This window comes from Lagopus leucura, unplaced genomic scaffold, assembly GCF_019238085.1.
Source record: "Lagopus leucura isolate 7727_CA_CO unplaced genomic scaffold, USGS_WTPT01 Super-Scaffold_73, whole genome shotgun sequence".
NCBI classification, from domain to species: domain Eukaryota; kingdom Metazoa; phylum Chordata; class Aves; order Galliformes; family Phasianidae; genus Lagopus; species Lagopus leucura.
In genome coordinates, this window is record NW_024962252.1 from 18160955 (window position 1) to 18186295 (window position 25341).

A 25341-nucleotide genomic window follows, 5' to 3' on the forward strand; every position below is an offset into this window, starting at 1 on the left:
ATATAAAAGCAAAATGGTAGTACGGTTAGCTACATGTGAAATCTACTGATATACAGAGCAGTTTGTTTAGGTACTGTACTAAAGAGTCATTAGTTACTAACATGTGTTTACTACAAAGGCTATGCTGGTATACATGAGAAAGGCTGGTATGCTAGAGGCAAAGTTGGTGTGATAATGTTAAGTGTCACAGCATTTTGTCACCTAATGCCTTTCCCAAAACCAGAGCTACAGGCTGCTATAATTGTCTGGCACATCTGAGGTTTCTGTGCTTACCAGTCTGCAAGAAACAGCAGCATGCAGTGAGATTTTCTCATTACCACAGAATTTATGTGAGTGCTTGCCTCCTCAGGAACTCACCAGTTATGATGAACCTTGCAGTCTGAAATTATTTAGTCTGTGGTGGACTAAATTTGGGTAAGATATGCTGCGAAAAAAACCCTGGCCTTCTGTTGTTACTGAACTCACATAATAACTGAACTCTCAACAACTCTTATTAAATTGGATTTGTCCCAATTCTTTAATAGCAATCCTCTTCACTTGTATAAATTTGCACGAAATACAAGCTTATAACTTACCTTTGCAACCTGTCATAAAAAGAGAAACATGAGCAGAGATGTAGTCACACAAACAAATTTAGCCAGAAAATGCTTACAGATTCATTTTGTACCTTCCAAGACTGCTCTCTATCAGACAAATAGTCAAACGATGAACGGGGACATAGACAAATGATGGTAGACAAGTACTTCTGGCTACTGGCTCCTGAACAATTTCACTGTTTAATGATCAAATGGTGCACTGCACCAAACAGAAAAATTCTGTATCTATGGAGAATACTCCATATATTTTTAATGTAGGATCTTATGAATATAAGAGCATACATTATGAATATTTAAGGCCCATATGAAAGCTGGATGATCAGTTGAGAGATGCCCTTCACTTAGATCTCCTTACAACAAATATAAATATTTATTAGGCTATAGTTGTATTAACATCATGTATAACACTAAAACACGTACAGCTGCATCAGCATTTTCTTCTATAATCTGTCTAACATGGAAAACAGTTTTGAACTGAAAACTTGATAAAGAGAGAAATATTTTTGCAAAGTAAGGAGAGCATGGAGAGGACAATAGAAGAGTTTATCCTTCACACAAAAAAAATATCTTTCTGGAGCATTTATAAGTAGATATAAAAGTTCATTGTATTTTATAAGTAAAGTTTAGTCCACTGCATAAATATTAGTTTTAGAATCAAATCGCATCAAGACAGTCACTAGTAGAAGTCCACTTTACAGCACATTACAAATTTCGTGGCAGTTCTGAGTGCAAAAGCAGTATTCACATTTACAAAACCACTTGTTTCATATTATAAGACTTATTTCTTTAGACTATCAACTAAAAAAATATGAACCAAACTACACTTTACACATGTAACTGAAAAGCTCTAGAATTCCAGGTTCCATCAGACACTGATGGTTTAAGGCTGACTGCGATTTTTGTTCTTAAGTGAAAAAGTTGCTGCTATTTTAATTCTGTAATCAAGTTGCTGGAAGTTTTCACAATGGATATTGTTATATTATCAATGGACTAAATTCCCCAAACTCTGAATAACTAATAGAGAAATCCACTGTTTGTTCAAGAGATGACGATTCACAGAACTATTCTAAAGCCCAGCAGTGTCTTTCAGATAATATAGACATTATCTTGTTTATTGTTATTATAGTAAAAATAAAATTTGATTTTTCAAGTCACAGCAGATGTAAGTTGAATATAGCTTAGCTCTTTTTCTAAGTGCCTTGGGCGTAAGTGGGTAATCAATCATATTTAATCAATATGTTGCTCAGCCATGTAGATTCCTGTGTCTATAATTCCAGCTTTATTCAAATGATCTTTAGCCCCAGTACATTTCTCATTGATTCTTTTTCATATGGAAGGGGCACAGGAATCAATAAGTGGCACATCTTAAAAGTCGCAAATACAAATTAAAAAAAAAAATTGCCTTTGAATGTCATTGTATCCAATGTATAGACTGTTTCAAGATTTAGAACAACTCTCTTTAGTTGTCCCACTCGCATTCTCACTGAGAACATCCTGCTGGGATTATAGAAATTGACTTTCAAAGTAGCAGAATCAAGTACCAGTTGCTCATTTTAACATATTCACTGAAGGACTAATACAGGTACAAACATGTCATGAAGAAGAAGTGCAGGTCTTTACGTACAGTTTCAATTTACATTCAGAGTAGCAGATAGAATAGATTAAAAATCCCTGAGAATTTCAGTTTAAAATGCTAACCAGAGACCTCACATGCATAATTTTGGGAATTGTAGTCACATGTAAATGCCAATTATTTTTTTAAAAATGTGTAAATGTGACAAAACGTCTAGGTTGGCACTGAGTAAACATAAGCATAATTGTTTCAGTTTGTTTGAAAACTATTGAAAAATGTAAATAACCATTGGGCTTAGAATGAACAGCTGAGTGTGACATTTGCTTTCATTTTAAATAGCTTGAAATGAGAAGAAGAACAGCATGACATTAAAAGCACAATCTATCTTATTGTGTTGCTCTTTTTCAGTGACTTTGTTTGAGTGCAGCTCTTCATTCATTCCAGAAGATTACCAAAAGCTGTGTTTGGCTGGTTTGATCAATAAAGTGAGAGGCAAAAGAATATTTTTATCTAAAATTGCCCTTTATCTGGCTGTCCCACACCTAGAAGCTTTGCCAGCTTCTCAGTGTCTTGACAAGCTGGTGCATTTCTTATAAACAAATTATATATTTATTTGTAAATACAAGAGCCTTATCTAGGTATTCATATTAAGATGAGTGCCTCTCTGTGCAGGATATTGTAGAAAATCTTGCCTATTTGATACAATACAAATTGTACAGAAATACAATATTTTACCTTGTTAGAAGTATGACATGTTAATTTTGTGATTCAGTTGGGTGAAGCAGTTTTCATAAATGCATAGTAAAATTAATTTATACTACTACAAATATTAATGCTATCTTGAACTGCAAGCTACTCTGTTTTCCTTTGAACCATACTCTACCTGTTGTGTAAGTAATATTTGAAATTGGTGTGTATTTTAGTCTTAAATTTATTCTAGTTTACAACTCTTCACATCTGGCACAAGGGATTTAGTAGTAGGCCACTTCTAGATTTCCACTGGAAGGATCTTCTTACTGAGAGATCAAAGAATGATTATTTTAAGCAATATATTTTAATTTGAACATCAGCTAAGTATTTGAAATAGCCCAAATGCAAGTTAAACCTCTTAAGAAGGCCTACCATAGCTCTTAAAAATACAAAGAAAACCTTCACTGTTTTTCATTATAGCTCTTTAAGATTAAGAAGACTGAAGCTCCATGACCAGAAAGTACACGCACTTTTGACTTATATTTATAGAAAATAAAATATATAGCCTGAAATAATCAGTGTCTTTATTGCCTCAGTAGGACATTCCTTCCAGTAGAAGGTCTGCTCATGCACTGTCACACTACTGTGTAAATCATGAATATCAGTCTTGTCTATCATTCTTTTGCTGTCTCAAAATATGCCAACAAGAGCTTAACCTTTAAAATTGCTTACCACTGTTGAGAAAAGATTCCAGAAGACTTCCCTCAATTTGTAATGATGATAACTGTTAATTTTCCTGACTATAAACTTCAAGTATATGAAAAAATACATGTTCAACCAACAAATCTTAACCACTGTAATGAAAAAATGGCACAAAATCAATATTTCCATTGGCCTTGTCAATAAAGGTCGTAATGAAGGGTTGAAACAACGTCTGCACCCATTTTTATTTACCATCTCCTATCTTTGTGTACTGATACAGAACCAGCATAAAATTTGGCTTGATATCAGATCTCTAACAAACAAAAGTAATGCTTCAAATCACAATTATATAAGATGTAAGTTAAAAGGAAGCAATTAAAATGCAATTCCAGTACCATTCTCTCTACTCAAAATGTCTCTGCCTAATGCAATGTAGAATATGAACCTAATTTAAAAACTTAATTTGATAAATTCCAAACAAATATTTTTTTTTCACTAAAACCTGCTGGCATGGCTGCCATTCTGTCATTCACTTTTGTGTCTTCAGCATCCTTTGAGAAAAAGAACAACTTGGTGGCAAATCAGTATTCCTATAATGTTCCATACTGAGTCATTGCTGTCAACAACTAGTGGTGGCATGCGTTACTATATTTGGAAAGTAAAATTAAGCAGTATTTCAAATTAATTGGTGTACTTAATGTATGAAAGTATTCCAAGTATGATCCATAATGCATTTAATTGGGAATCACTCTGTGTGATTTTCTGTGAAAACAAAGAGTCCATGGTTTAGAAGGCTGTTATTTCTTTATTTTTAATGAAGCTTTGAGTCCTTTTCAGAGATATTTTCAGTATGGCAATGCTTCAGAAACAGTTTCTTTCGAGGAAAGTTCATAATGACCAATTCAAGCCTCTGCTCTTAACTATGCTCAAGTGAACATCTCCTTAAGAAGAGCACATTATACAAATCAGCTGCACTGAAGTAAGGTCAGTCACCTTTGCTGAGTACTCCTAGTCACCAGGTTACAAACCCAAGACAAACCCCCTGATCACAAATACTGCGTAGTTAATTCATCAAGAGCTCCGTTCAAATTCAAACATAACAAACTGCTTTTAAGACATGTAAGGCAAGTAGCAACCATTGTTTTCCTCTGCATTTTCTCTCTAATATCTGTATCTCTGCTTCCTGTAGGTGGTCTTCAGAAGTTCCTCACGGACACTGTTCAAGCTACATCCAAGAAAAGCTGTGTGTCTCTTTCAAAAGCAAGGAAACAAAAGGGTGTGAGATGTGTCACTCCTTCTTTATGGAAGGGCTGCACAAGTGGACACATTCCTATCGAGCCCTCCTCTTTTCTGAAAATTTTTCAAAACTATTTTCCCCTTGGTTGGGCTTTACATTCAAAATGTTGAGTACGAATACATTCATCGCAGCAACAAGACTTCATTTTTCTTTAGAAACCTTCAGTCATTTTGGTTTATGGACCCTCCAAAGGCCAATACCGGAATACAAAAATACAAAGGAGTGATCCAAACTTTTAAATGCTTATCCAAAGCATTTAAACAGGTAAGTGTTGCAACATGGAAAAGTCAACAGAATCTCTGATTAATAGAACTGAGAATATATACATATATATATATATACGTATGTATATATATATATATATACATATATTTTTTTTTTTCCAGGAAAAACTGTTGAGACATTAAAAAAATCCGCTGCATCCATCCTATTATATTGCTTGAATTCACTTTGAACTTAGCATCAAAATGAGTATATATTATTAGAGCAAAGAAAAAAAAAATGCAGTTACACAAAATCAGTGACACTGCATTCATGTGCACTGCTAATCAAACCAAAGGTGCTTGCATATCCTATGCAAAATTTGCAGTGGAGTACTGTTCTCAGAAATGAAAGTCATAAACATATAAAGAAATGGTAATATCCTTGAGTTATTCGTAAGTTGCCTACAAGCAGAAAATGAGACAGAGTAAATTGGATAAATTATTCATTGTAAATTAGTTTTTCATCTCTGGGATTTATTGTGAAAGAACAACAATTACACATGACATTTGTTGCTGGTCAACAAATAAATTCACTTGGTTTTAGCATCAAGACAGATAAATAGTTCAATTGCTATTTAGGAAGAAAAATGGTGTTTATTACTACATTCAAAATTAAAAATATTTTTCCCTAAAATATTATTAACAAATTCACACTGAACTCTTCCTTCCACCTGTACACCAACAGTTTTAAATATTATCTCAGTTCACAAGATGACAGAATGTATTTGGATTATGTTCATTAGTCTCTCCAAATTGGTAAGAGAGTGATTTTCATTGCAAACTGTTGGATGACGGCAAATCTGGGAAAGCCCGTATATTCTCAGCTGTGAAATACAGATGTTGAAAGGATGTAGGAGACTGAAGGATCTCCAAAACATATGATTTTGCTCTACAAGAAAAATGTTTACAGTTACTTAAATAGGTACTAACACTTAAAAGCACAAATGTGTTTGGTTTCATTGCAGTACTCTATTATAAATTAAAATCACTTTTTTGTGTATATGTTGTGTTTCTGAGAGCAAAAGCAGTGTAGGATTGCCTGAATATTTTCCTGATCTTCTGTAATCCAGCTGCCTCAATTTCTTCTTTCTTTATATTTGCCAAACAGGAAATAGCTAATAAATGTTTCCTAAAATCTGTTTAATATCTTAGGACATTTACCAGTAGATTAGATGAAAAGAAGATTTGCTTCATTTATAATTTTAATCTTAAATTACAAAAACCCTGTTTTGAAATTGTCACTCGTGGATTAGGAAAAGAACTCTGCACAGAACAGGAAGATTTCAGATATTATGCAAAAAACAGATATACTATATTTATCTATCTATATTATCCATAAATGAGGGATATAGTTTTTTTTAATACTATTTTTTCTTTTTTTTTCTTTTTTTTTTTTTTTTTTCCAAGCAGGGCTTCATACTCATTTAAAAATAGAAACTGTGTTGAGGTAAATAATAGTAGGGACTTAATTTCCCTCCTTTTTTTTTTTTGCAGCTGTTGTTCAGTTTTGGCTTTTGGCATTGACAGAAAGTGTGCCCCTGATTTGAAATGGCCATGATCTAACCTCCACTCTTCAAATGCAGACGGTTGAGTAAAGCTTTTCCAGAAGGCCTCTAATTAAATAAAACTGAATCTTCTCAACGCAATTCTATCTTCTCAATGGTTCTCCCAGTGATAGAATTAAAGTGTGGATGGGTTGTTCATCTTTCTTACCTTTGGATTTGTTACAGCTCAGAAAAGTCAGATTTTATATATGACGGAATTTTTTTTTCTACTTGAATATCTGTTGTTATGGTGATAGTTCCAGGAGGGAACATTAATGAGGATGACTTGAAAGCTTTGATGTTTACAGCATGATTACTTGTAACATCTCATAAGAAAAGGTGACAGCTACTACTACTCCTTGCTAAATATGCATAATTGTATCAGTTTAAATGAAAAATACCTGTATTTCTATTTGTTAGGCATCTGTAACACAACTATGAATACAAGTGAAAAATCCATATATACTTATGTAATAAGAATTCAGAAGAATAAAGAAATCTTATTTTCTCAGAAGGGATATTATTTGTTATTCCTAAGAACTTCACCTACAATAAACAGTATTTTTCAACTACAGCAGTCTTCAGACTACATTTATAGCCTGAGTTGCTCTTTTGCGATATTCTGAGAGCTAACTAGCACAATCTTCTCATATCCAAAACTAAGCTGTGAAAAGCTCTGTGAACTCATATCACCTGAACCATAATTCTGCTGCCACATTATATCACCTAGACTGTGATTCACCAGCAGGAGGTACGCAGTAGAGACAAAGAGCTTATTTGACTAGATTCTTCGGCCTTAGAGGTGCTGGTAGCTCAGCACAGCAGTTTGGCTCACATCTGTTAATGGTGCATGCAATTACTTACATATCCTTCATATGCCTCATGTGCAGGTGGTGGGGGTGGTCTGTAGCCTGGTACCGCTGGGGCCCCCCTTGCTCGAGGTGTGGGAACACCTCTTGCTACAGGTGGGACGGGGAGAGCTCCGCGAGTCACTGGTGCTCCTCTGGGTGCTTGGGCACCTCGTCCAGGGAGGGGCGGAGGAATCGCACCCCCACGGCCCCTGTGGGAGCAGAAAGAAGTGAATGCACCGGGGTGTACGTTAAGGGAGGACAGGCAAATGCTACCCCACTATAAAGGCTCCTGTATTTTTACTGCTATTTAAAGTGTTGTGCTACTATGGGTTTTGGCAGCTATGATGTCAAGCTCTTTTAGGCAGTATCTCATGCAGAACTTCTGTTATGGAAAGACATTATTTCTAAGCTACTCAGTGCTTTTTACATCTGATCCTTCTTCTTCACTTGTACTACTGAAATACTGGAGCATTGTGATTCAATTTGCAGAGTTACTCTGAAGTAGTTCCAAAACAAGAAAAAAAATGAAGATTTTTTTCCATTGCTTCCAAAATACAAAAGCAATCACTGTCAGTTTCATGCTTATTGGTGGATGGGAGAATTTGTCTGGCAGAAGATAATGCTGGATAGCAGAAAAGAGCAAGGCAAAGCAGGGAGTATAAAAGGAGAGTAAGAACTTTCACTCCTGTTCAATTTAGTTCAGCACAAGGAAAGGATAGCGTAAGATTTGGCCTTCCCCAGTTTACAGAGAGAGCAGTGCATATAGACAAGCAGAGAAAGGTTTAGTTTAGCATTCTGCTCCTTATTTATGCTATATCCAAAACACTGGTATGTCAGAAGCAGCAGCTGATCTTGGTTAAAAAGAGGTTCTGGTATCCAGATTTGCCAAACTAGAAGGAGGATATATCAGAGAAACAATCTATGATTTTCCTTTCAGTATATAATTTTATATATAAAAATAGTGTTGTAGCTGAGGATTTGCTCTACCAAACAGTTCTACAGTTCTATTATATTCTTTCTACTGTAGTAGCTTCCATGGAAATAAATAGGAGGCATTACTTTTAGAGCAACTTATTTAACTTAGATATTCCAGGTCCTTTTTTTTTTTTTTTTTTTTTTTTTTTTTCCTTTACTCCTTTTTTAACATTCTGCGATTTCTTACTGTTAAGTAAGGAAAGTATCCAACATCCTAGTTTCTGTCCTATTGCTCCAGTCAGTAAGTGTTCAACAAGAATGGAAGCCAGCACTCCACTGATTATACTTACACTAATTTAAAACTGCCTGTTACAATGATGTTGTGAACATCACCATCAAGTCCCTCACAGATCTTAGTAGCAAGGAAATCTAACTTCTGAGCCTCAGAACACTTCCATTAGAAGATGGTCATGAATGTCTAGTGTATAATGTCTTGGGCATGTGTAAGATATCACAGATTAAAAAAAAATAAAATGTCAAGAACAGAGGGAAAACACTTTCCAGGAAGGAAAAAGGGGCACAAGATCAGCCAGTTCAATTACCAAAGAGCAACTTCTCTGTGAGCACAATCAAGGAAGCTCTGTATTGCATTCCCTCTAAAAGTGTTTTTCTTAGCACCACTTGCCAAGCCTATGAGTAGCCTGATAACTTAAATACCTTAGGCAACAAATTTTTAAGGGTTCACATTCAAAAATGAGCCATAAGGATTACAGGAAGATTATATACTGTCTTCATGAACATGCAGAGGTATCTGTTGACAATACACACACACACATACACAAAAAAATACTTGCAGGAATTCAGGAAACATTCATATACCAAAAGTTTTAGATGATATCAGTGAAATTCATAAAGAAATGATAACATATACAACACATAGAATACAATTTAATATTTAGACTATAGCCTAGTATTATTCATATACTATGCCAAAAATAAGTAATGAGTTGGCAAATAAGCAGCTATCCAGACTATGTAGCCTTCTCTGTCTACAGCACAGAATGCCATTTTATTGACCTATGATTTTACGACACCAACTATTCTGCTTCTGCATCAGCATTACAATGTTTTCTCCCAGACATATCCTTCCACTAGCTTCATAATCTGTTCTGATTTGCAGTCTGTTACTTGCAACCCCCCCCTTATGACCTGTAAATTACAGATTTGAGAGCCTGGAACAATGTAGATAGCACAAATTCTCAGAAGAAAAACAGTCAGTTCGATTTACTGACTGTGATGTCTACAATTATTATTTTTAACTGCTTATTTTGCCATTGCTTACACTTTCTAAAACTATTCACATAATAGATTAGCTACCACACCTGGAAGGAGCTGCAGGTGGCACACGGATCCCTCTTCCTCGAATACCCCGTCCACGTGCTGAATCCTCGGAACCATTCAAATATGACAGCTCTCTCAGTTGCTCCTGACGAATTTCATCATTATAATCCTGAAATGCAAAAGATGAAACTTACTGAAATGTTGTATTTTGGCTGAGCTGCCAAACAACTTAAAACAGAAATTAAAGAAACTGCACAGATGCTGTTTGGATGAATTGCCTTGCATAAATTACCTGTAGGCTGCAATATTATTTTTGTTATTCATATTGTATTCATATCAAGTGATATGAAATTGATGTATTTGTGGACTGGATAAGTATCAATAATATATGGTCAGACAAATTTATGTGTATACTTAAGATGGCTAAAAACAAGACGCACACACAAAATTGAAAACAAAAGGCACACAAGGTGTAAACATGAAGTCTATCTGTAAACAAAATGCAAACAGACTTTCACATACAGAAGGTACAAATCTGAAACAGCATGAAATAAGTACAAAAAAAACCATTTTATAAATACTTGGTATATTTTTCTGGCAGAGAGCATTGTCTACTTTTATGTACTCCAAGCACATATTTCGCATAACACTGCACTCTGGCATAGAAAATTGTTCACTGCATGCTTTTGATTGGGTGGTTTCACAAAAACATACCAATGATTATAGCATTATGAAATTAAACTCTACAGTCATATCATTTACTGAATTTTATCATCATTGATTGCTGCCTTCAGTTATTCTGTGTATCTATTAAAGAACTTTAGAAAGGAGCTCTCTTTAGGAGCAACAAGGCAATGTTTACTGTATAAAATTGTTCAATTATATATAGAATAGGCCCATTCTAAGTCTGCAGGGTATCTACAGCACTGCAAGTTTCTGCTAGCTCAGTCAACAGAACATCGGATGATTGTTCTTTTCTTACTGATTCAAAACATATAATATTGGGTAATTTAAACTCATTTTACAGCCTTTGTCTTAGTCAGAATTCCCTTTTTCTTTAGGTTCTTTTGCTTTCAGCTGAACACGGTAATAAGGGCTCACTGCAGTAGCCATCTCTCTGTCAGGAGAACTCTGCAACAGTTAACTAGCGTTTCTGAACAGAAAGTATAGATTTTCAGCCCTTCAAATTCTACATCCTTCAACAGGAAACTGTCATGGACTAACATTCAAGAATCAAAAAATGCTGCAGCACCTGCTTCTTCTCCAATGGACAACTGTCTAGGTTTAGTTACAAGTAACACTTCTTTCTAGTCAAGTTAGACCAAACGAACTATGAGACAGGACTTGGATTTCACCAGTTTCTAATCCTTACCAAATTTCTGAAGTCAGCTTTCTTTGCCAGCAAAATGGGCTTAATAAATTTGCAGATAATACTAACAGTAAATAGCTGACTCACTGAAAATGATAGAATCATGGAATCATAGAATATCCTTAGCTATGCGAGGGTACTCACACAGATCTTTCAGTCCAACCCCTGGCTCCACACACAGCCATCCAAAATTCAAACCCTATGTCTGAGAGTGTTGTCCAAATGCTCCTTGACCTCTGGCAGCTCAGGGTTTTGCTCACTGCCCTGGTCAGCATGTTCCATGCGCACCACCCTCTGGTGTAGAACTTTTTCCTAACAGCCAACCTGACCCTCCCCTGATGCAGCTCCATGCCATTCCCTTGGGTCCTGCTGTTATCACCAGAGAGATCAGCACTGCTCCTCTACTCCCCTATGAGGGGACAGGTGGCCACAAGGCTCCCCTCAGCCTCTTCTGCTCTGAACAAACTAAATGACTGAACAAACTAGACCTCAACCACTCCTCCTAGAACTTCTCCTCTTAGACACTTCCAGCTCTTCACAGCCATCCTTTAGACACTCTATTAGTTTTATTTCCTTCTTATACTGTAGTGCCAAAATCTACACACAGTACTCGATGTGAAGCCACACAAGCTCAGAGTGGAGCAGGATAATTCCATCTCTTCATCAATAAATAATTACAGAACTCCAATTTTGAGTGAATTTAAGAAGCTAGAAGGACCAACAGAAACCTCATGAAGGTCAACAAGAAGTGGCACAGAGTTCTACACATTTGTAACGATGACCAGGCCCATACAGTTTTACAGGCTGGGAAATAACAGACCGAGTTAAAGCACTGTTGGAAGAAAGTTATTGCAAACCTTGAATAGGCTATACAGATTCAAGATTCAACTAGACAGAGACATAACTGCCTTGATTTTCTGTTTACTGTTGGCAGTAGAAATGCTTGAAGAGAAATACTGAAGAAGACCTTCAATTGACCCTTCCGATAGACATTTCCATGACCCTCTGAAGTTCTCATCTGTATCCAGGGTATTGTTTTTAGATTCCCTTGTTCAAAAGGAGCCATTGTTGGAAGAGATGACTTTTGGTAAGTGTGATCTGTGAAACAAAACAACTAAAGCTAGAAAACAAAATCCAACTCTTGCGTGGAGTATTGGAGAAGCTGGTGACCCGAGGGAGGTTTGAGTGATGAGGGAGAAACAGGAGAGGAAGTTTTCAAACAGTTTTGCCACTATTTTTTGTTTGATCTCAGGAATACATCCTGAAGAGATCCCAATAAAGAGCTAAGCCTCTTTTTTTTCTAAATTACTGAATCAGAAGCCTGGGCATTCTGTTTAAAGATATGATGCTGACCTTTTTGTGCTCTTAGAGAGTGTAGGCCTGGTGATAATTTTACTTCTACATTTCTAAATTTTTAGGGAGTGCAGCTGGAATAAAGTCTAATAATGCAATTCAGAAGAGTACCATATTTATACAAAACAACATGTGACATTTGCAGCAGAGTCATAATTATAAGTAAATCCCCAATTTGCTAGTAAACCAGATGATAGCTTTCAGTTCACAGCAATCGCCAAAACTTTTTGCACATTTTTTCTGTCATTTTAACATGGTAATGAGACAAAGACATCTTTATAAATAAATGTGTTCTGTAAAACACAAAGGGAAAGAAACAGATAGAATCAATCAAATCACATTTACAGCAATAAATAAATGTACAATTTCCTGTGACTGGCTTAATGTCATCTGCTATTCATTCATACTGGCTTTGCAAGAATTATAATTTCAACCTTGCTGATTGAGTTTGCCCTTCAGATTCCACAGCAGTGCTTAGAGTGAATTTCATTAATAATGCAAGTAAATTTTGTTAGAAAAAAGATGTGGGGGACAAAAAATAAAAAAGAAAAAAAAAAAGAAAAAAATGCCTGCAAAGAACACAAATTAAAACTGTCTATGTTGCTGCTTTAATCTCTTTCCTTTGGAACATTGTTGTACAAATGAACTTGTAATAGAAACTGCCTCAAAGCCACAGTTCCTTGCTCAGATGTTAATATCATTAAAAATCTTAGCAATGACTGAAAGGAAAATCCAAATTAAATTTATAAATACAGCAGGATCTGCAAGCATGCACAACTCCATTACACAATTCTCCTTGCTTTCCAGCTGTATTCCCTCTTAAATATGAACAAAGTATTTTGAAACAGCAAGAAAAAGACAAAGGTATATGGAGAACTGTAATTAGAATGTTGGGAAAAGTATACTGAAAGAGAAAGATTTCCATTAAATATGTAACTACGTAGATCATTTATGCTGTATGCCCTTTAAAAGGCATAATAAAAGCCACAATTTCTAAATCTGAAATCTGAAATCTTCGAAAGACATTCTCACTTCAACACATTAATTAAACAGAAACAGATTTAATCTTTCATAACTACTACAGACAGAGTATTCTGCTGAACATTTAACTTTGGCTAAGTGCACAAGAGCCTAGCACTTGAGCAAAATTACGCTGATGATATTTTGTAGATATCTAGTCCCAAGTGAGAGTAGATGTGGCAAGACATGCCTGTACTAAACAAAGTATAATTAAGCAGCTATACACTATAGTAGTTTATTGTTGCAGAAAAAATACTCTTCATATTAAGCTCATGAGAAATGTACTGTATTCACTATTTTCATTTAATTTAGAAATCTTATAGCTGAAATTAACATAGAATTAACAAATGCATTTTGCATATCTTAGTGGCACTATTGTCTATATACAGGTTCATTCAGTGATGTATGTACATCACAGCAGTCAAGGTTTGCAAACAATCACTATGGGTGAGCTAACCACTCACACCCATGTCTATTTACATAAATGTTTATCCTGACTTTTTAGATACACCAAGGATTTACAATCTTAGCAAAGCCACTAGAAACCCAGAGCCATCAAATCACAATGTTTATCTAAGTGGCCCAAACCAAAGTACATATTTAGATAAAACATTTAGTATTCTAGGCTACATGAAGACATTTATCCCAAACTACCACAACAATGCTTATAATGGTTAATTAAGTCAGTTGCCTTGGCTGTGTTAGGAACAAAAGAAAGCTGTCAGCATCAAAATCAGACTAGAGACAGCTCATCCAGGAGCTGTTCTAGCATGGAAGTACAGCAAAGATGGAAAGCATGTAAGCTAGGAAATGTAAAAAACACTTCTGTAAAAAACAGAAACGTATCACGCAAGCTGCATAACCTGATCTGAATTAAAAAGAACATGCAGTGACAAGTAAGGAGAGTTTATAAAGAAATCGAAGGGTAAGACACAGACAGAGGCAATGGATTATATAGGAATACATATCTGTCATTATCATAACAAAGGCTCGTAGAAGTCGAGGACAAATCAATCTCTTAAGGGCTGTGATCTCCTGCCCTGATGTGTTTTGCAAGTTTAAGTTCTTTCCATGTGTATGAATGATTTGCACTGTTAATAAATATCATTATTCTTATCTGTGACAGATGAGTTTCATTCTACCTAGTTAAGGGGAAAGTAATTTAGGTTAAATGCAAACTACGTTAAGAATGCAGATTTATGCATGTCAAACCAAAAATGATAATCAGAATGCTTCACACTGACAATGTTGAGGTATGATTGGGTCTCACTTGGTCTTTTATACAGATGACGCTTTACAGCATACTTGCATTCCTTGTACAATTTACGTAGCTAGGTATCATGTGAAGAGCAAACTACCCTCTACACACTCTTGATAAAACTAGAACAGAATAACAAGGTAACTTAAATTTACAGACTAGCAACTACCTATTAGTATGGATTTAAGGCATCAAACTTTACATGATTTCAACAGAGTGAAATTCCAAAAAATAAATGCTTTACTTGTGCTTACTATCTAAATAATGCTATATACAATGCTATCTATAAAATGCTTCTCAAAGACCCCAAGGCATTAATACCTCAAATTTACAGCTGGCTTATGTAGAGAAGTTAAAAATGATACCCGTGACAGACTCTGTTTTCAAAAGAGTCAGTTATTACTGTAAAGTGACCCTCACCTCTTTAAAGTAAACATGGATAGTCAAGATGAGAAATATGGTCCAAAGGTTCTAAAATCTCAGTTTGTATTGCCTACAAACTGAACTATTACTAAGCTTGCTTTTCTCTCTCAGGCTTATAATACTCTCTGAAACTACTGCCAACAGAAAAAATCATATTCACATTCACATTAATTCCCCATTCTGGGTTCTTTTCCTGCACTCAGCGTAGCAGGTAGCAGGTAGGCAGAAGGAGACGGATTTGAACTCGCCTGGCACTTCTGCATCCTGCTCAGCTCCCAGCATCACTAAAAGAGCTTTAGAGCCCATATATGTGCACAGATTCATTGAAGCTAGCCTAACTCCCATAAATCTTGATGTTGCTATCGGGGCTATCTTCAGGCAGCCTAAGTAACAATTAGCTTGAAATTTCTATTGAGTAACTGTTTCAAGAAAACCCATAGCCAGCCAGTAGGGTACAGAAAATCCAGAGAATCAATTGGAGCAAAATGATGTGAATATAGCCCTTTTATTTTTTAATTTTTGGATAGCCACAAATTAATTTTGGACACTAGTAGAGATCTTGTCCTCAAGCTCTCCTGTACATGTGGGGAAGCATCAAGCCTGTGAAAACAGAAAGTGGTGAGGAACTCCCTGTAGTCACTGCTGCTTTGTGTTCTCTGTGGACCAGTGACAGTGAGCTGTGTTAAGATTCAGCTTCAAAGTGTGGTGAAAAACACTAACTTGGACTCATGGAGTGAGGATTTGCAGTTTGTTACTAAAGAGGCCAAGAACCCAGAAATTCTCACTTGTTAGCTGAGTGCTTTAATATCAGTGTGCTACAAAAAACGTAATTAGCACTGTCTGTTCACTATCAGAAGAGCTTGGTGAACTGAATCCAGGGCTGACATAGGTATTTTATCATTTCCTTATATTCAAAGATTTAATTCTAAGGTTCAATTGCATTCAAAACGTAAGTATATTGAACGTTTTCCTATGCGTATCTACAGCCAATCCCTGTCTACTTAAGAAGCTAAGAAAATTATGTTAGGTAGATTGGACAGCCCTCTCTATCACCTAAAATTAAGGTGAGCCAGTGTCTCAGCTGGGCATGTAAATTAGGTGGATGGAATGGCATCCTCAAATTTCATTCTTTAATAAAGAATCTTTTAATAATAAAAATTCAAAGTTCACTGTAAAGCATAAGATTAACCTATAGCAGGGACCATACCTGACCAAGTAATTCCTGCAAGGTTCATTGGAATGATGGAAGCAGACTCTAGCCCATCCTGCGTAGGTTCTGATGGGTATGACATATGCTTTCAACAGTACATGGATGTGTTAAAACCGACAGCTGTTTTCATGTTTCTAGATAAGGCTTGTGCTCTCTGAACCCGTTTCTAATGTATATGCATGGTTTCCTGGGTACCTACAGCCAAAGCCATCTGTTAAGATGGCGTTTTGCCCATCTGCAGATTGATCTGATTATTTCACTAGAGCATAGGTGCCAGGTAATGAAAGGTTTAGATGGACAGCCTGCAGTGCACCACAAGTGATAATGCTTCTGCCACAAGTCCTCTTCTGCAATGCCAATACTGCACTAACGCCACATACCTCTTTGCATTTGCCCATATATATTGGCACTTGCATAAGGCCATTTTGTGTGCATGCAGCTCTCTGGCTGACAGTAACTCCCCAAAATGCATAAAAAAATAAGTATAATCCATCTGAGTCCAAGGAAGAAATGTGATTTTCTCTAAGCAATCAGCAACTAAGCCAGATCCATAGCTATAAACATTATGTCCTTTCACTTGTCACATATGCAAAAAAAAAAAAAAAAGATTGTCTTTACCTGCTTCTGAAAAATAAACCTTAGTTGTGTGGGTCATCCTTAGAGACCAAAACAGATAAAACAGACCATAGATATGTTCTCTCAGCAACATTCTGAATGTGTGCAGCCAATATGAGTTTCAGCTTATAAATGCCTATGGGCAGAATTCAAGCAGACATAAGCTACAGCCACGTACACTTGCCTTTGAGGTTAGTTGACAGCTGGGGGATTTGTCAGCTTGCCACAGAGAGCACTAACCCAAGTGTGGATGTCATTTTTCTCTTTGAGCATGCACAATTAAGTCTGCCTGGCAACATCATCATGGGGCACTGCGCTCTACAAGCAGTGTGGGAGGGAGAGGGGAGGACATCTCACTCCCCAGCATTGAAGAGAAGCTGCCAATACCCAGTGTACAGTGTACAGTGTGCATAGACAACTGCTGTGAAACTTTGATCCAGACATTTTAACCTTTGCTAGAACAGAGCAAAATAAGCAGCATGCAGTTGTGTATTCAATGTATTGTGTTTGGGCTTTTCTTTTTTTTCTTCTCCAAATGAAAGAGGGTCTGGAACAGAAGATTATTCCAGTTTATGTGGAATTAGTGTTAGCCACAAAGAAGTTGAGTGCATGCTGTTTGAATAATTTTCAGAAATCTGTATTAAATCCCAGATGGTTGCCCCAATTTGTTCCACTCTTCTTGCTCTTAGGCCCCCAGACCAATGGTTTAATTCAAATTAGAGCAATGATGACACAGAAGTCAGTTGGCTAACAGCTACCTACCCATGAATTTAATTTTGAGTGAATCCTGGCTGCAAGAGACTTGTGCTTACTTACAGCTGTCATACGAAATGGATATAAAAAGGAATTGATAATATAATGAGAGGCTATACAGCAGACTGTGGGGAGAGTGGTGTAGCCATCTACCACTAAAGAAGTCTTTGAAAAGACTTTGCACTGGATGTTTGTAACACATCCTAAGAAGGAAGGACATGATATAAGTGATTTTCCTCTGGGAAAAACTATTTGCTTCAAAGAAAGCAGAAGAGTAAGACTATCAGTGTTTTTTTTTCTCCTGTTTTTTGCTGGGAAGTTTTACTCTGACTTCTAACATTACTAATTGTTCTTGAGACTGGAGAAATGATCTGCTATAAGACTACATTATGGTAAATCAAATTTGGAAGCTACATATAGCACCTATTCAACTTTTTTTTAAAACTATGTCAGGTGGGAGCCATGTTGCATCCTGCTAACCCACTTCCATAGGTTTACAGCCCACTTGCTGAGCAAAAAAAGAATGGCAACAGCAGTCAACAAAATTCAGACTCAATTGCTCTCATTTAGTGTGCCAGTCTCATATAGTCCTGCTACAGCTATGCTTTCTTGCTCCCATGTGGCACGGTAAACAAAGAGAAATGAAGGATGAGAAATCTGGCCAAGAAAATATCTTACAGCTGTTTGTTGAGCATCCTTTCTGTTACAGCTTCTGAAACATTTTAGAACTTAAAAATATCCCATTAGGTGATAACCTGTATGATCACACATAGTACAATGGGATTGAGCTTGATAAACGACAGATTAGTTTTTAAAGCAGAAGTAGTATTTCTTTGATTTACTGCAGTACACAGAATCACACAGAATCACAGAATCACCTGGGTTGGAAAGGACATCAAGGATCATGTAGTTCCAACCCCCCTGCCTAGCAGGGCCACCAAACATACACATTCAGATCAGGTTGCCCAGGACCCCGTCCAACCTGGCCTTAAACACGTCCAAGGACGGGGCATCCACAACCTCCCTGGGCCTGTGACTGGAATTTTTTCTGGATATGTTAATTCCATGCTTCAGGAATATGCTAAGAATCCATCTGTTAACTGGAAGCACAAAGATGCAGCTATATACCAGTACATAACTAAGAAAACATGAGCTGTCCTTAGAGAAGGAGTGACTTAGCAAGGACTAGGTATAGTGCAAGCACAAAGTAGAAATGTTCCCAGCAACACTGCAAATATACACCAAGATCTAACTTTTGTCTGATTCAAAGGCAGGAGATAGGGAATATCTTAAATTCAGTCACCAGAAGACCAACTGCTATATCCTGAAAGCAAGAGCTAGCAGGGGGGTGACTCGGCACAGTGACACCATGCCTTGAAGAGTTGTGAGGATGGTACATGACCTGAGTATTCTGTCCTTTATTTTTTGCAAAATAAGGATTTGGTAAAAAGGATGAAGACTTTCCATTGACAGTCCTAGGCGCATTCACAGAAAGTCCTTTCAGCAAACTTGAGCCACCATCAGGGTTTGTTTTTTTCAGAGACAGCCATGCCTCAAGTGTTCTCCTCAGTCAGGTCAAAAAAGAAAACACAATAACTGTTTTTCTCATGTACCCCTTCTACACAAAAATAAGACTAACCCAAACTTAACAGTCTAGCACATCTTTCCCAGAGCCAAAGCTTTTTTGTATGCTATGGAAAAATATAAAACACAACATGCTGAGAAGATGATGTGTAAGAGTGTGGTAAAAATACAAAAGCAATTTTCACTGCTGGAATCAAACATACTTTAAATCTGCTTGGTTTGATCTGCTATAATCTAAATTATCTCCCATACTGAGAGATTTATGGATAACCAATGTAATGATACAGAGGAAAGCCAATAGAGAACAAGCAGATATAAGCCCCTTCCTACACTTGGCTCTTCTCACCTCAGGAGGAAAAATGCTGTCAGCTGTGCTTGCTCCTGAGCAGGTTAGGTGGTGGGGCCCCTTCCTACACACCCTTGGCACGACATGGCAGCACCTGCCTTCTGCCACAGGTACCGCACAGTTTTGCAACACCTCACTCTTCCAAACACTAGGCCTTTCTTTCCAGACATTCACCTCTGATTATCTCTAATATTTCCACGAAAATTTTCTATATGCCACAATGGCTTCTTGGGTTTAAATTCCGCCAATGTGAGAAAAAGATTGTGAAAAGTAGCTGCTACTGAATTTCAGGTTCACTGTCTGAACTGTCACAGAAAATAAAAATAAAATAACTGAAGACTCAATTTCCTGAAGCTTATGTCACATTTCAAGTGAGAAAGAGAGCAAATACAGTAGTTAATAAGCAAAAAAAATAAATATTCAAAGGAATGGGAAGAAATGCAAAAAATCATACTGGGGGTAGGGTGGGAAATGCAAGCTGAATAAATCAGGAAATAATAATTTTTCAGATATGCAAGTTTAAAAAAGCTGTTTTACTAAATCCACTGGACAGGTATGCAATGTTGTTGGCTTTATCTTTTCAGAAAAAGACTGGAGATGTAAGAAAAGATAACCAAGGAAGGTACAGACAATAAAAAGAGAGAGAAAAATAAAACAAAAAAAGGCTTTGGTAAAGTATCAAGTACAGTGATATTAATGATTCCCCAGTGTCTCCATCCTCTTTTAAAACAACACGGCATATGAAAGATTTGGAGTGAAGTGTGTAAGCCTGAGTAAGTGCTGTAATTAAGTTATTACAAATAATATTCAGAACTGTAACCAGATGTGTGTGACAACACTGCCAGAGTTTCAAGCTCAAGAATTTAATATGCAACATTATAAAAAGATATGTCAATATTTGTGATTATTTACTTTGAATACCTTTGATTTTTTTTATGGCATAAAACCCTGTAAATAAGATTATTCACCAGGAGATATGGTACATATATATATAATGTCTACTTTTCTGCTCTGCAGCATGCATTAAAGAGGGTTCCAGGCATTTTAACAAAATCAGTATTACTATTTTTGGGTATATATGTATTTAAAATAGAATATCAGCTAATACTTGCTTACTACCAAATAGAAAAAAGATTTGCTTCTCAAAATCTTTCATTCCTTTGTGGCTGATGAGATTTTGTATTTGGTCTTGAACAAGTAAATTGATAACTCGCCTAAGGACTAAAGAGCCTGCGTTGAACACCACAGTCCTGATAAGGTCACAAACTTTCCAGTCTTTCTTGCTCACCAACAGAAAACATCAATTGTTTTTATTTCCATCTGTGCTTGACTACACCTCAAGACTGGTGTGTATTTATGACTTTCTCTTAGTCACCACATCCTTAGAGCCAGGTAGGCATAAAAGTCAAAACCTTGATTACAGTTCTGTGTACAAGATTCAAGATATCTGTAAATGAACATGTACTATTATTATACAGTTAAAGGCATCAGATACCAGCTACCCAATGCCTCACAGGCTCTCAGGACAGTCCCTGATGACCTTAAATCCTACCCTTGATTTTGGTCAAGAATCATGACCAGCATTTGAAGTCAGCTTTCCACTCTTGGCTAAAAAGTTCGTGGACTTCAACGCTTTTTCTGGAGGAAAAGCTGAGGCAGGCAGCAGGAAGTTGGTAAATTACTTCAAAGCTGAGACACGAAGATTTTATTTATATAACTAAAACATCATACACCTCTGTGCACAGCTAAAAATAATAGCTAGTGCTAATAAGACTCAGCTGTCAACACAAAAGCATAAGCTCAATTATGCACTGACTGTGGTTCTTCACCTGCTTTCTATTCCTCTAGCTTGTCTGAGCTATCTTAATAGCATCAAAATAAATAGCAATCACTTTACATTGTATGTTTTTTAACTAAAAAAAATATACAGATTTACAGCATGGTTGGAACTGAATAGAAGTGACTGTGAACGTATTTGGTCCAAGCTGTTACTTAACCATAATTCATTATCATAATTCATTATTGATTTTGGAAGCATGGAAATTTGTGCTAGACATTCGTCTGTTTTTTTTTTTTTTGTTGTTTTTTTTTGTTTGTTTGTTTTTCCATTCAGTTCAAATACAATGCCCTTAATTTAGTTTGATGTAATCAATATGAAAATTTAGGACAACTACTTACCTTATACTTAAATATAATAATTTATCCCATTATATAAAATGTGAGTAGACGCTAAAAACTAACAGGTTCTTCATTGTTTTTCTGACAAAGACAAGAGTGCTATAAATGGAATTAACTGGAATTCTTTTTCTCATCATTTAAGTGATCAATTATTTTAACTGAAATTAAAACTTAAATATATTTAATTTAATTAAACTGTCATTGCTTGCCATTAATTTTAATGCCAAATCTGGGTAGGTACTGAATATCAATATCTCATTATATGTTAAATTCAGTGTAACAAGCCAAGGCAAACACATAGGAGTTCATCACACCTCAAGGTATAGAGTAATCTCAGCTTCTGTTAGCTGCCACTAAACCTACTTAGCAGCAAAGGTAGATTATTTTATTGAATTTAAGCCTTCCAGCTCTAGGGGTTATGAGATTAATTTCTCTGTTACAGCTCTCTTCCAGGTGGAGACAGGCCCAATTAACCTGTGTGGGTACTGATGTTTGCCTCCTGCATGGGCTGTGTGTACTGTTTAAAAGTCTCACTGTTCTTTTGGAGTACAAAAACCTCCTATAAATAACTTCGGTTGAAATTTTTTGACTCAACCTGAAATTATGTAGTCTAGTCTTTCCTATCATGATCCTGGAGCTTTATTGAGGCATTCTGAAAATTATCATATAATGCTGCTGTGCTTAAAAAAATGATTTTTCATCACTCAACTTGGTGATTTCAGGGTGCACAAACTGGAAAATTTTAATGGCTGTCAACTCCAGGAGGCCCAGCCACCATTAGCATTTGTTTTTCTGCACGCTATGAAGCTGTCTCTTCTTGCCAGTACTCTTTCCTTCGAGACTATGTCTCCTTGCCTCTTTGAAGGAAAAGCTGGTAATGAACTGCCACAAAATGCTATCTGGATAACCACTATCACCGTGCATATACCAGCTGTGTGACTGTGAAAAAGATCACTGTTATTTTTTAAATATTTATAGAATCACAGAATCCTAGAATCATAGAACCCTTAAGAGTTGGAAGGGACCTTGGATGCAAGGTCAAATTTGGCAAGCTGTCTCCCAAGATTCCTCAATCTGAGGAATCTCAAAAGCAAGTTTATCTCAATCCCACGTCCTTCTGTACAATAGAAAAACAGAACAAAACCTACAGGGGTTTATTTACTTTCAAGTGGTTCTATCTTTCATTTAGAGAGTGAGGACTCTGCTGTAATAAACTGTTATCCTTGAATGTCATTTGTGCTCTTGAGTAAATAGTAACTTCAGAGTGGTAAGGACTATCACCTGCATCCTTATGAAAAAGATTTTGAAGAAAGAGTAGGCTGAAAAAATCCAATAGAAGAGTCTTCTTTAAACATAACTCATAAACAAGTTAGTTTTCCCTTCTTTTTGAGACTATTCCACAATTTCAGTACCACTACACCTCCAAACTTACATAATAGAAGCAGGGTCCTACAAGTGTGGCATTTCTGCAACCATTGGGGATGTTAACAGGTCTTCACAGCCTTTATTTACCTCTTTTAATGGGAAGTTTCGCCTCATTAATTTATTTAATTTGGGTCTGTGTTAGATTGGCATAGTTTAAATGGTTTAGATACTATTTGTAAAAACATCAGTTCTTGTTAAACATTAGACATAAGCCAAAACATTGTGGAACTCAAGATACAGCACAGAAGACTAACCAGTAGCTTTCTGAACATTGCCAGTTGCATTGCACACACCAGGAGCAGTTAAAATTTCTTCAGGTTTTCTCCAATGGAAAAAGAAACGACTTTCCTTTAATTATCACCAACTTAAAATATCTGTAATGAAGGAACAGTCTATAGAATGCAATGTGCCACCAACTCAGCTTTATACAGACAACATAATATTTGAAAATGTTGCTGCTTATTCTCTTTGTTATTTAAGCTAAAACATCTGAGGGGAGCTGAAGGGCTGGTTAAAGATTCAAGCACAACTTCTTAGAATCTCTCTTCTGTATTCCATTGGATCTCTTTGCTTTTGGTAATAATTTATGTGAAAGCTTCCAGTATAAAAATCCTTAGAATCATAGAATCATAGAATCACAAGGTTGGAAACGACCTACAAGATCATCTAGTCCAACCGTCTCCTCATCACCATTGCCACCACTAGCACTAGAAGAATTAAGACTACTCCAGTAGTGCACAAGGAATACTCACTTTCATTCTTTCCTTTTTTTCAATATTCTCATCTTACTGAATGCCCTGGCTCTTTGCAAGAGGTTACAGTCTCAGAGACCTTCCACAGGAAACTAAGAATCTTTTTCTGATTCAAATCCCCCCAGATTTTTATGCCTAACATTTCCTAAATTTGCTACATTTTAAAAGAGGTGCTCATTCCTTTTTCTCACTTCATTACATTCAATTGTTACTTAAAAAAATTTGTTTACTGTTTGTGGAAAAGCACTTGTTTCTTTCTAACTAACTCCTGCTAATTATCTAATTATTTAATTTATTATTTGATCTAATCCATAAAGTAAGACATTCCCATAACTAAAACAGACCATACTGACACAAACTTTCACATCATTCTCCTTCCTGATATTCAGAAGACCTGTGCACCATCTGTCTATCCATACTTCTGCATTTCCCAGCTCTTGATATGTTCCAGAAACAGGGAGAGAACAGCTCACCCACACGTGAGGCTAGGGCAATACTGAGAGTAGCATTTAATTGCATTCCGTAATGTGAATAGGTGCTTTTCTATAGTATGAATAGGTGTCTGAACTGTTTTCAGTAATCCCAGACCATGAAGACCAGAGGAAATGTCTGGAACAAGTTATCAGTGGAGAAGAACCAGGTTAAAGGGCATGAACTGTATACGTATAGATACGTACATAAGTATGTGGATACTCTTTACTTCCATTTTAGCAAAGCCTTTGACATGGTCTCCCATAACATTACGTATAAGCTAACATACAAGGTTAGATTAGGGGACAGTAAAGTGGTCTAAAAACTGTCCAAATAACCAAGACTGGAGTGCTGTGATTGGTGGCACAAAGTCCAGCATCAACCCAGTCACTACTGGTGTCCTCAAGGGGTGAGCAAGAAGAAATCTTACGCTAGAAATTATTTAGCAGCTTAAAGATTTTCGTTATTTTTTTTATTTCCTACTAGTAAATCCCACAAAACTCAGTATCTGAGTAACTCATTTCTTATGCTGAATTAAATACTCACAGAATGTGGGCTGAAGTCAGTCTGAAGCAGGATCTGTTCAACTGTCATCACACTCTACTGCAAATGTAAATCAATTCTTATTCATAGCATTTCACCTACCTCCTTTGAAATGTAATTTAATTATCATAGTACTTCTGTTTCTTTTAGGTCTGAGATTTTCCTGCCACGCAAGTTTCAGATCATCATGGTAGAGCATGCCCAGCTATGAGTAGGTTTATATCCACCCTGTATTTTCTTAATACAGGCCATGTTTTCAAACCACGCAG

At 36.4% G+C, this 25341-nt stretch overlaps 1 protein-coding gene across 2 annotated transcripts in view; it reads right to left on the minus strand.

The window, feature by feature from the left end:
- Positions 1-25341, minus strand: part of KHDRBS2 (KH RNA binding domain containing, signal transduction associated 2) — a 320519-nt gene that overhangs the window by 102378 nt on the left and 192800 nt on the right. For both annotated transcript variants that reach the window (XR_006181714.1, XM_042888016.1), the window contains exons 5-6: positions 9814-9941; positions 7530-7725 (exon numbers count right to left, since the gene is read on the minus strand). Coding sequence is in view for 1 of the 2 variants with exons in the window: in XM_042888016.1 (XP_042743950.1) it covers positions 7530-7725; positions 9814-9941 (324 nt within the window). In the remaining variant the exon portion in view is untranslated. The remainder of the gene's footprint in view (positions 1-7529; positions 7726-9813; positions 9942-25341) is intronic.